Consider the following 13,486-nt stretch of genomic DNA (forward strand, 5'->3'; position numbering starts at 1 on the left):
ACATAACTACAAATCTACGAGGAAATCAAGTAAATCATATAAAATTAAGTTAATTGAAAAATAACTATGTGATTCTATATATACAACTAGTCTACTGAATGTATAATAGAAAAAAAATCTGAAAAAGATCTTACAATATGTACACAATTTAACTTCTTTTGATTGGTTGCACTTCTCAAACGGTTTATATCCAAGTCATGTGACATCACTAGAACGACATCAATCAGTAGTCCTTTTCACAAAAATTCTTACGTTTTATCGTAAGATTTTAAGTTAAGATTTTTCTAAGATGAACATATTTCAGTTTCACGAACGCACTGGTAATTACAAAAATAATCGTACGACAAAATTTGCGATTTCCGTCCTCGAGTTCATTTACGATTTCACTTACGAGAAAAAGCTTCCTTGGCTACGTACTTTCGTTTTCACTGCTCATGCGCACTTTATAGTTTCGCGTGTCGTTTGTCAACAACAACATGAGCAAACGGAAGCAGAGTTCGAGTGTGTCAGAGATTGAGGCCTTGGTGGGAGCTGTGACGGAAAACATAAGAGTCCTGAAGGGAAGTTTACCCCCTCGTGGACGAATGATGTTAAGAATCGCCAGTGGATGGCGATAACCGAGCGGTTAGTACAGAAACTCACCTAGTACAATGTGACGTTAAGTGCCTCGCCGTAACTGTCAAAAACAGCTAAAAAACTTAAACATGTAACTTTAAAAAGTGACTTATATGCACTTACGTAGAACAAAATATTTTACAAACCTTTTCTTTGAGAAATAACTGACATGCTGCTAGCTGAAAGACTTAATTAACCCTGCGTCGACTGTTGTTAAAAAAACATATGGTTTCAATGGCGGATCTACGGGGGAGGGTGTTACAATCCTCCTTTTTATAAACACTAGAAATATATAAATCTAGATATATATATTTTTAAAGTGGCAAATGCTTTCTTTTCTTCCATTTTTATTTTGATCGTCTAGCTCTCCTGTTTTCCTTTTCTATTGTATTGAGTCAGTTTTCCATTAATTTGCTGTTTAATTTCACTGTGTACATAGGAAGGTTAGAAATCTGTTTTATTTTGATTGGATTGGTATTCAATTGAGCCTCATTGGGATTTCATTCTCTGTATACATGTATTAAAGTTCCTCAGCTTTAATACTAATATTCTCTCAATATCGGCATTATATCATTTTAATTTAATTAGAGTAAATGCTGCTAATGTATCTAAGTGTGATCGAGATGTAGCAGAAGTAAGGAAGAAATGGCAAGACTTTAGTAGCCAAACAAAAAAGGAGGCCACGACGATTCGTCACAGGCAAGCAACTGGAGGAGGTCCTGCAATGGAAAATGATCTACAATCATGGGGAACTCTGGTAGAATGCTTTTTATAACTTGGAAATCCTTTCTAATGATTATTATCTCGTGTCTTTTTTCTTTTTATTGAACTCCCAAGAAGATTGAAAAGAGAATGTAACTTTTAAACAGGATTATGTCATCTTAATTCACAAATACATCATCAATATTAACATAATAAGATGGTATTTCTTGAATCTTGACTGCATAAACCAAAAGGTAGTGAGATAAACTACATAGTACTTTGATTCACATTTTGTAAACTATGCTCAGGGTTATTTTTGCTCCTTGTTTGTTCTTGTAGACAGTTTCACTGTTTTAAATTTGCCCATACACATTTATCTGAAATGAGTTGAACTTCTCAAGATTTGCCTAGTCTTGAATTCAACCACTGACAACAGGACAAAGGAAATGAAGATAAAACAGTGGTTAATATCTCCCTGTAAGCAGTATACACAATAATCAGCAATATATATATATTCATTTTGGATCAGCTCTTTTAACGAATAAGGCATGTCCTAATTCGCTCCGGTTTCATCATTGATTGGCAAGCCTTAAAACCAAAAAACATGTAGTCTACGTTGTAAATACGTTTATAGATTAGTGTAGCTGAAGTGCTAGATGTATATATATGTAGTTTTTGTTATTATTCTCTGTTGATATTGGCCACATTATGTAATTATTTTCGTTTGTCCTGAAGAAGGGACGGGTCGTCCTGAAAAATTGACAATCTGGTTGTTCGTGTCGTTGGTCATTTTAGAGCTTTGTATAATTTTTTTTTTGTATTTGACCTTGTATCCATGTTGTGGATCCGACACTTTTAGATATCGGGTGTTGTTGAAACTTAGTGCATATATATATTTGCCCCAAATACGATGAACCCTTAAAATTGTCGGCACCTTTGAAGTCCTATTTTTTCCGCGTGAGTTAGACATTGAAGTCCACGGAGGATCTCCGTGGATGCCACCACGCATCTCCGTGGATGCCATCCGTACCTCAGTGGATGCCACCGTGTACCTTCGTGTGATAAAACAAAGAAATAATTTCCGAAATGATCCACCCAAAAAACTTTTTCGCTTCGCCAGCATGCATGCCCCCCCCCCCCCCCCCCCCCACCCCAACCCCATTCATTACTTAGAAATTAGCTATTAATCATTCAATTCTTGTTTAATGATACGTTGGTGTTTTCGGTACATATCCGTATGTAGACTTCCCTGCAGACGTTCACACCTTTTTTATGAAACGCCCAAATTCTCAACATCCTGTATATAAACACCTGCTATTCCCACCACTCATCGGTACATTGTTTCACGGTACGTGCAGCACAATTTCACCAAATAAAAGAATGGTCATGAACAACGACAATCACATGCCAGTAATTTCAATTTGATAAATAGCAGATCAAGGAAATGTGTACCATGTGTACCATAAGCAGTGGTTTACTTTTAATGTAAGGTTTTCATTGTGATTAGGAATAGGTGATTAAGGTCTGCTATATACATATTTACATTGGAGATGAATTTCATTATGTACTCAACTGTGATGCAATGTGAGCAAAGAATCAAACTTTTATCACCTAAACAAATAAAAATTAAAAATATCTTTACTTTTAAACAAACATTTAGAAAACTCCATACTTTCATTAACCCTTTCTCTACCGGCACATTTTGGAGGTTTTTAAAGACTAAATGACAATATTTTTAAATCGAGTTACATCTGCATATATCACGATTTTAGGTAGGCATGCGACATATAATTTTGGTACGAATTGGACAGGGAACTTTTTTTCATAAAGTTTATCATGTTATCCCATGACCCCAAAGAGTTCTACGGGGTCAAAGGTCATTTAAGTGCACATTTTTGCAATCTTTTTTCTCTGGAATATAAATATTACGACCCCTCTCACTAGATTCGAGTCAAAAATAGGAAATTCTAAATGTATGAGCTGATGTGTCTTTTAAAATACTACAAAAACATCACAATCAAATTAATCAATTTTATTGACAAACAAATAGTTTTGGTTGCTAAGTAACAACACTCATGGTGTAATTTTGACCATAATTTGCCTTTCTACTTCCATTCGACACAATTCAAACATAATTACATTGCATGATGATTAGTAAATGTCACATTATTTTAAAAATATAATCTTTGACTAGATTTTAATCATTTTAAAAGGTTTTTAACAAAAAATATAATGAAGAGAATTAAGGTCAAAGGTCATAAAATGGAAATTTCGTACTTCATATACATATTCATCGTTTTCTAATAATATGACGTTTTGCCATTGTATCCCACTAAATAGTATAAATATTGCAACATTAAAACAAAGATCTTTCCTGTTAAAATCTAAAATGATCTATTTTTTATATTCAAATATATTTGGTTGCTAAGCAACAACACCATTATGATATCAAATGCTATGCGAAAATAATGCCCATTTTTCCTCCCCAAGTTCATTGTACATGTATACAAATGTTCAAGTACTTACTTTCAATCACTAAATTTAAATGTACTTGCATTGTATTTAATAAAAATTGTTCTTCTTATATTCAACCTCTTAAAACATATTTCTAGACATAATTTTTGATACTAGGTTGTTCGGATAGGGGCATGCGTTGACCAATATCTGTCTATCGACTAGAACTTCTCAGCAGACATGTATAAGATAATGCCCAACAATCTGAAGAAGAAAAAAAAGATTTTTTTATACTTAGCCTCAATATACTAATGTATTCTCAGAGCTTTTGAATACTCAGTTGGCTCTGTAAATGTTTTCTATAATCAAGGCCCTCTGAAAATTATGTGTTTAATTACTTGTAAAATTTTATCTGGGGTAATTGTTATACACATTTAATAAATGTGTTAGATGCACAGCCAGATTAATTTTGGTAAAGGTAATCTTATAAAATGCATTTTATTGTTCGTTTTAAACTGGAAATCACTGTCACAATATCGGTACTTTAAAACTAGTAATACCTGTACAGTTCCTCTTCAGTGAGAAGCTTCGAACTTCCTCGGGAAGCATATGACAATCCTCCCCCCTAGATATGACCATCACAGCATAATGGTTAATGGCAACACAAATGGAGAAAACCAAATCTTCTGTCAAAAACAGCTTCATAAAATCTGCAATTCTCTGAATAATCAGGTCCCATATCTGAAAAAAAAAAATGCAAATAAAATCAGTATTGGTCATCATACCTTCTTTGTCAGCATTTAAAACACTTATCATACCTTATAATTAGAAACAGAATAATGATTTTCCGTGTTTTGTCTCTTTTTGTATGCATGTTATATCTAATAATGCAACGATAAAGAGTAAAATGGTACACGCATATCAGTGTACCATAATGCCATGATTCCATTTGCGAATGTATTATCTGGATTCATTTGAATGTTAACCAAATATATACGGATTTAACCCTATATTCAACCTCAAAGAGTCATACCAACTGAATGCCAGGTTGTCACTCCGAATGAAATGCCACAGTTCTTGGATCAGGTGTCCCTGTGTCCTCCACATCAACATACTTCCAATGCATGTCTGGATTTGCCAGTAGACTGTCACTAGTGGAAGATACCTGGAAGCTTCCCACTAAATATTGGGATGTCAATAACCTTTTTAAAGATGAAAAAATACAATTAAGAATTATTGTTTTGTGTTTTAAAGCAGAATATAAGCTTTATGATAGTAAGGGACAGTTTCGCACGAAAGTACTGGTCATATTCATTTAAAGATAGAGATGCCCTATATTTGAAGTGCTATTTGGTAAGGGATTACATACATGTTAGAAATCAAATGAATGGAATATTTCATTATACTTTGCGAGTGTAGCAGAGTGCGTATTGAAAAAAAAAACCCACTAAGCATCATGGAGGTGTTAGCATTATGCCCAACATATACATCTGAACTATATAACACAGCCCTCAAAGGATTTTATAAATTGAAAAAAGACTTTTTATGTTTAGCACCAGGAATTAAAACAAGTACTCATCTCTTTGACCACACAATAAAACCAATTTTATTATATAATTCTGAAATATGGGGTGGATACATAGGTTCATGGAATAAATTAAAATCATCACCATTTGATCCAGACAAACTTTTTTAAATCACTTCACTGTGAGAAGCTTCATCATAAATATTCTAAATGTATTCTGGGTGTACATAAGAAAAGTACAAATTTTGCTGTACTATCAGAATTGGGGAGATTTCCTCTACATCATGATATTTTGAAATCAATCATTTGTTATTGGTACAGGCTTGAAAACCAAAATGAATTTAAACTACTTAAGGATGCTTATATATGTAGTAAATCTTTACATTTAAACAGCAAACTGTCATGGTACTCACTAGTAGAAAAAACTTTAGAATATATTAAAATTGGATATCCGTTAAGGATACACCAAAGGTTTCTAAATGTCAGAATTTAATTTGCATGTAATTCTTTCATTATCAAAGATAACAAAATAAAAGTATATATCATTTGAAAGCTTGTTAAATTCTCAATCTAATTATCCTAACTTAAACTTTAATTGGTAATTCATAAAAAAAAATATTTAAGTTTTTATGTAAATTTAAGTGTATTAATATTTTTCAAATCAACTTTTTTGTATATCATCTCTCAAAGTGGTCATTTTGCCTCATGGTAGATTAATGATTGAACTTAAAAACAGTATCTAAGATTTTTGATAAATATTCTAATTCAAAAGTTATACCCGTTTACACTTCAAGGTTACCAATTTACAAGCCTAATTTGACATTTCCCTCAACAATTCTTGAACTAAACAAGATATCAAAAATCTGAGATACGGTTTTGTGAACACACATTTGAGAAGCAACCTAGCCAATTTTCAGAGAAATTGGTCAATAAATAAGGGAGCTGAATCCTTTGAAATCATACCACCAACTGTCTGATCTTACTTTACAGTAGAGAGCAAAAACCCATTACACAACAAAATCTGCCAAAGCTAGAAATATATGACACCTTGGAGATTCAGCTTCGAATACCTGTCAATTCTCCATATTTCCTATGCATATTCACAAGAATGGGAGGTTCTTTTCTGTATTTCAATGCTTTTAATTAAGAAAAACGGGTTGAGTTCTGATTCAGAGAGATTTCCCGGTAAAATGACAAGAGCTAAGCTCCGCCTCCTATTTTATGGTCATCAGTGATCCGTTAGGTCTCCCACTCTTGACCAGAAGCCCCATTGCTTGATTAACTGAAAAGTTACCTTTGTACTTGGTAATCAAGTTCCTTAGTCGGGTCCCCATTCGCTTTTGAATGTGGCCCACACATTCCTCCTTCTGGATCTCTATGTCCCCATAGGGTTTGTCCCTCAGTACCCGTAGGAAGGCTTTACTGTCCCCATCCCCTATAAAAGGATTGTACCTCATATTGTATTTCTGGACTGACCTGTTGAACAGAATGGAGGCACCTTCTGTTTCCATGCTCTGTGCACTCCCATCATGGTTTAACATGCATTCAGATTCATGGCTTAGAAACCACTCAAGGTACTCGGGAGATGTCTTATCCTCCCATTTTGAGCACTCAGGACACACAGAACACATGTAATGCACATCCAAGACTTCTCCTGTATCAATTGATATTACAGTTACAAATCCGTGACGTGATGATAGTCCACGATTTAACCATGATCCATCAATTGTCACTCCACAGTCAACTACACTTTCAGGGCACAAGTTCTCATCCTCACTTTCCTTTAGTGTATGACCTCGTTTTCCTGCATTCAGTAATTCCTGCAGAAGTACAATTTTTGTTTTTTCTGTGATGTGTCTTGTGTGGTCACTGTATGGTGTTGCTGACACTGGTTGTGGTAAGTTCATGGCTGCACAAAATTTTGATGCAGCATTTCTTCCCTTGCCAATTAACCGCATCCCAAGAACGACACTTCTATTCACTTCAAACGAATGGGAACTGCTTGTGCACAGTTTTGAAGTGAAAAACTCAGAGGTGTGGTTACACTGAACATTTTGACACTTCAGTAAAAGACTTGAACACAGTCCATTTTGCTTGCTTGGAATTACGGAAAGGTTCATTTTCCCATAACATTTTGAACAGCATGTATGCTCACCTATTTGAGAGTTCAAAATGTCTAAGTCCATAATGATGTTGCCTCTGTTTTCCTCTTGTAAATATTCAGTTTCAGTTTGAATTTTTCTGGATGACACACTGGTACCTCGCTGATCCTGTTTGTCTTCTTGATTATACCATGATCCTTTCATAGATGCTTTCAAATGATGTTTAGCATCATCAGGCATGGACCTCTTGCGCTTTTTATTTTTCGGCATTGTGTATACAGAAGTGATGTTGATAGAATGAAATATTCTACTAGAATGATATCATAAGGATGAGTCCCTATTATTCATAATATATTATTCCTGTAACGATTTCAGCATTTCTTTGAAAATTATACACGGTATCTTGTTAAAGAAAATTCTCTGATGTGCTAACAATTTCCTAATGACTCAAATCTTTATACAGGCAGTATTAACTGCAAATTAATTGACATTGATTGCTATGAGTTATTATAATTCATTATAACTCATTCTTCTTTCAAGTTCAGCATTTCTTTGAAAATTATAATCGGTATCTTCTTAAAGAAAATTCTGTGATGTGCTACTGATGCTAATATTTATACAGGCAATATAATGGCAGATTAATTGACCCCCTATTTCCCAAGTGGTCACAGTGATTTATTGCTCCTTTTATCAGCTAGTAGTTACAGACCCAATCAGAAGCTTCAATAACGGCACATTCACACGTGTTGGTATTTATATTTCAATACTGTTAAATAATTAGAAAACCATTCCACATTTTGTAGAAATTTTATATGCATTATAAAGCTGTGACTTGCTCTTTTTCCTACACAAAAAAATCTCTAAATTGTTGAAAATCATAAAAAAAACCTTTGGTGTATCCTTAAGAGATTTTAGTCAGTATAGATTTAAGAAAATTGTAAAGAAATTACTCTGTGATAAATACACTGAAACCTGGTACAATAATCGAAATAAATTAATTGATGGGAAACTGTGCACTTATTTTACTTTGGTTTTGAGAACTATCTTAATAAAATTAAAAATTTTGATATAAGACGATCTATTTGTAAGTTATGGATATCAGCTCATAAATTAATGATTGAAGTTGGTAGATATTCTGGTATTACTAGGAATGAACGAATATGTAACAAATGCAACTCCGGTTTATTAGGTGACGAGATCCATTTTTTGATTAAATGTGAAAAGTTTGCTGATGAAAGAAAATCTTTTTGTGGTGCTATAGAAAAAACAGGTAAAAATTTTACCAAACTCAATGATGAACAAAAATACATTTACATACTATGTTCTGAAGAGCCATCCATTCTAAATATAACTGGAAAATTTATTTTGAACAATATATGACACTATTTGTATATAACTATGTGTTATGTAATCACTTCTTTCTTTACTTGTATATGTATATGTACATTATTTGTATGTATTTTCATACTGCCCCTTGAGGGCCCCTTGAGGGCCCTTGATTGGAAATAAAATATAGTATACATGGGAGCAAATACTGAAGAAATTCAGGTTAAAATATACAGTGTCCAGCGAAAATATTGTGCCCTGAGGGAAATTGAATGGCCAGATTTAAAGTAGAATTGAATTGGTTCTTCATTGTACACAGTGTCTAAACCCCCTGGCATGGTACTCTGATGGAGTGTGGATTTAGTCGAAATTAGAGAAAATCTAAGCAAGAAGTGGGCGTATGCCCATCAGCTCATAGCACACCAGCATGTATGGATCATATAATTAAATGCTTTTTCACTAGCCTGTCATAACCAGATTTTGATTGATGTTACCCCCCCCCCCCTCCACACACACACACACACACACCTTTTGTCCCAAACACACATTTTATTTTTTTTATTTCTGTTACAATATGAAGAAAAACCTCAAATTATGGTAATAAATTCTATTATTATAAATGATAATACAATAATGCAATATCTGCTTTCCTAACAGATTGTGTTTTCTTTTCATAGAAAGATAATTTTTTTATAAACATAGAAAATCTTGGAAAATAGCCTCCGCACCAATGGTCATGAATGCCCAGTCTGATTAAAACCACCCCACCCTTTTCTCATCGTACACTAAATCCACCCTCTTCTTACACTCGGGCGTCAGATGAGGAGATACCAAAAGGGGTGGGGGGGATCAGACTGATTAATGCAGGTCCAGGACAGATTAATTGATGTCAGATGTTATACACTTGGTTTAGATATCATAAAATAAAAATATTTTCTTTCATGAAACGACAAATTATGGTATCAAATCGCGGTTAATATATTAATCGTGAATTTTTCATAACATGACATAGGTCTAACGCGAACGGTTTTTTTTTCTAGTCGGCCTATGTGGCTACATGTACATCAACTTACATGTTTATACTGAATGCATGGTCGTTTGGGTCACCCTGCAACAGGATATCCAGGATACCTTCAGACTTCTTCATCTGATATCAGGTCGTTTTCAAGATGTAAAATACATTACAAGCGTTTGTTGTGTGGTTGTTGTTTTCGTTGAAACGGAAACACGTGTGTTGCCCGTGCACACTTTCAGAAAACCCCGCGGCCGCGATCCGGATCACGGGGGAAAATGTATTATAACAGTGCGACATTTAACTCTGGACACGACAAAAGTCCGGAGTTTCGCCAACCCTTTTATTAAGGATACAAATAAACCCTTTACAAAAAAAGATGGGATTTTATGTCCACAAGACATGCACCAACATTTACACTTGTATCTATTGTAGTTTTTAAGATATTTCACCTGAAATCAAAAAATCCCATGGGATTTTGGAGGGATTTTTAATCCCACTTGGGGGATTTTCACTCCCACCAAAAATCCTATGGGAGAAAAAATATAATTTCTCCCATAGGATTTTAACTCCCATATTTAAACTTTATATGGGATACAATGTCCCATAGGAGGAAATGTCCCATAATGAACATGAAATGGCAGTAAATATCCTATTTGAGCATGAATGGGAATAGATATCCCAAATAAAACACAGGATGGGATTTTTATTCCATGAATATAACAATAAAACAGAAAATTGTATCTTAAAAAGTGTTGTTTGTCATGATTCTTAAAATGTACTTAAAAGCCAAGGCATGACATTAATTTTTAAATATATATAGTAGTTATAAACTCTTATGTGTAGGCCTATGTGTTTGTGAATAAATGTCTAAAAAACATGAGAGATAATATAGGATATTAGAGCTCTGCATTACTAAACTTTTCCCCATGCAATTTTAATTGTATACATATAACCCTTGCACAAAAATATTCATATAAAATTGGACGGGACTATATTATTGCAACAAGCAGACAAGAACACTATGAAATACTCATTCACACACGGGCACTGTAAGTTAATGTAAATATATAGTATGTGCATGTATAAATATATATACATGCACATACTACATGTATCTATTTACATCAACTTCCATTGCCCGTGCATTCACATGCAGTTGCTCACATTCACTATTCACAACCCTTCATATGTCGTCAGGTGTTAAAATATGTTCACAGGAACCGGTAATTTTGTCAGTGTATTAATAATAGTGTAGGTACATACCATATACCGTACCATTCCCTAATCAGCTGCTATTGGGGGGGGGGGGGGGGGGGGGGGGACCTACAAGGGCTGATACTTCACTCAAAACTTCCTTTCAAAATAGTTCTTAAAATTATCGTCACCCACCATCCTTGTGGTTTTATAAAGGGTAGCAGTATTATTACTACATATTAAATTACCAGTTCCTGTGATATGTTCTTGAATTACGGAATAGGCCTAGCTTACAACTTGTTTACATATTCTAAAATCAGTGTTAAGTGCTTACGGTGAAAGATGAACTCTGCTAGGTGATGCTAAGTTGTTTAGTGAACCGAATCAGACATCTCAAATAAGATTCTCGATTATTTAACAACACAAGAATCGTTTTACAAAATGCATGTTTCGGTCCATCTTTCCCTCCCTTCTACAATCGTATTCATTCTCAAGTCAAAGTACTTTCTCCGATTGCCATCATTACCTTAAGCGTCGAAAAGACTTTGACAGGCGTGTCCGAATAAACGGTTAACAGACGTCTCGACTCTAGGGAAGTTCGGCTTTAAGTGTTCTAAACATCTCGAGCGATTTTATAGTGATAAACTTCTATGATTTTCGACATTTGTGTATCAATGTTTTATGAATATTGTAGACTTTTTTACTCATAAAGCAAAGCAATGTTATCGCAAATTTTTAGGTTTACTTACAAATGTATTAACCCCGAGATCCGCCACTGATTAGTTACACAAGTTGTGTGGTTACAACAGTCTTCACTTATCATTTTAATTTCATTGGATGATAAAATAGATGACGTTAATATTTTGAATACCTTGTATACGCAAAAGAATTTAACTATACGATGTTTATTTTTCAAATTATAACTTCAGTGGCGAATGGGCGGATCCCCCGTCCCATTCCCATCCCTCACGCATAGTACTAATTATTTCCCCAGCCACTTAATGACTAGATATACACGACTATTGAATGTAAAGCACTGTTCAGTCATTGTGTACTCCCAATTAATTAACAATCTACCCTCGTAAATCATAATCGTTACGCTTCGTTGGACATGAAACCTTAAATCAATCCATTGACACTACTTAGTCAACGATTTTGTATTGTGATACATTTCTATGATTTCGGACATTTATATATCAGGATTATCTGATTTATTTATCAGTGTTCAAAAAGCAAAGTACATGTACCGTTACAACGATTTTATACCTACTTCTTATAATACCCCCCTGGATCCGCCACTAGCTAAATTAATTCTGATGATGCCTATAACAGCGGTACATGTACTCACCTATCATTCTTATTGAAAGTTAAAATAAATGTAGATATAATGTAAACATTTTGAATAATATATATATATATAACATTATGTAACATTATTGGAAGTTAAAATACAAGTAGATATAATGTTAAAATTTTGAATACTTTACATATATACATGTTAAGGAATTCATCATATGATGTTTATTAACTTTAGTGGTGGATGACCGAGAGCGAACATCCCCCTCTCCCTCGCACAATTCAATTTCTAGAATTGACAAGTGGTCCATTTTTACCCTTGAACGTAAAGCACTGGTCAGTCATTGTGTAATTCCAATTAACGAACTTCACCATTGAGTCCTGACCGTTACGCTTCGTCAGACACTAACCCACTAATACTACCTAGATACTGATTTTGTACGTGATAAATTCCTGTGATCTTTACTAGTATGTTTCATTGTTTATTTGGAGTTTCTATCTGTTTGGGTTTTCTATTTTTTTTCCTCTTCAAAAGTAAAGTATTCATATTGCAATTTAACCCCCTGGATCCGCCACTTTTTTAAGTAAACGTATAAATATAATTGTGTTGATCTATACTAATTAGGTAAATGAAGGCAATGGATATCTGCGGTAATATTCAGCGTTATTCACTTAGCTTCCTAACTATATTGAAAGTTGAAATAGACAACGTTAACATTTTGAATAATTTAAATATTTAGAATAGATAATCGTGCGGTGTTTATTTTTGAATATTTTGAAATTAAAAAAAAAATAATTTAGCGGCGGAGGAGCAGAAGCCACCCCTCCTCCTGCAGGATTTATGGTCCAAAATTGACAAAAGGCTCGTTTTGACCAGATAGAAATGGCACTTGAACGGAAAATACTGATCAATCACTCTACTTAGTCCCTGATATTCTATGCAATGTACAATTTGAATACTTCATATATGTACAGGAAATAATCACACGATGTTTAGTTCGGATATAAAAAAATATATAGTGGCCCAACTGATCAGTCATTGTGTATTCCCAATTAACAAACTATCCTTTTAAATCCTAGTCGTTACGCTTCGTCGGACACAACAACATTGACCCTAACCGAACAAGTCTTGTAATTAAGGTCTTCTGCTCCCAAATGGAAACCTGAATAAGATATCATTAAGGTCTTCCGTTTCCAACGGAAGATTTCGTTGTTCTTGACACTACTTAAATATAAAAAAAATATATAGTGGTCCCA

The 13,486-nt window shown here is 34.1% G+C and overlaps 1 protein-coding gene and 1 long non-coding RNA gene across 2 annotated transcripts; both read right to left on the bottom strand.

The window, feature by feature from the left end:
- Positions 1-3,164: 3,164 nt before the first annotated feature.
- Positions 3,165-4,997, bottom strand: LOC130048033 (uncharacterized). The gene is made up of 3 exons (XR_008796866.1): positions 4,805-4,997; positions 4,332-4,512; positions 3,165-4,035 (listed from the first exon to the last, which is right to left on the bottom strand). It is a non-coding gene; the product is annotated as an uncharacterized LOC130048033 (long non-coding RNA).
- A 1,513-nt stretch (positions 4,998-6,510) lies between these two features.
- LOC130048645 (uncharacterized) lies at positions 6,511-7,668 on the bottom strand. The gene has a single exon (XM_056145647.1). It carries the CDS (start codon positions 7,666-7,668, stop codon positions 6,511-6,513), a length of 1,158 nt encoding a protein of 385 aa, XP_056001622.1.
- Positions 7,669-13,486: the final 5,818 nt, after the last annotated feature.

This window comes from Ostrea edulis, chromosome 7 (assembly GCF_947568905.1).
Source record: "Ostrea edulis chromosome 7, xbOstEdul1.1, whole genome shotgun sequence".
NCBI lineage: Eukaryota > Metazoa > Mollusca > Bivalvia > Ostreida > Ostreidae > Ostrea > Ostrea edulis.

What these genes read in the sequence shown, in the direction of transcription:
- LOC130048645 (XM_056145647.1), bottom strand. Translation starts at nt 7,668, where the DNA reads ATGCCGAAAAATAAAAAGCGCAAGAGGTCCATGCCTGATGATGCTAAA.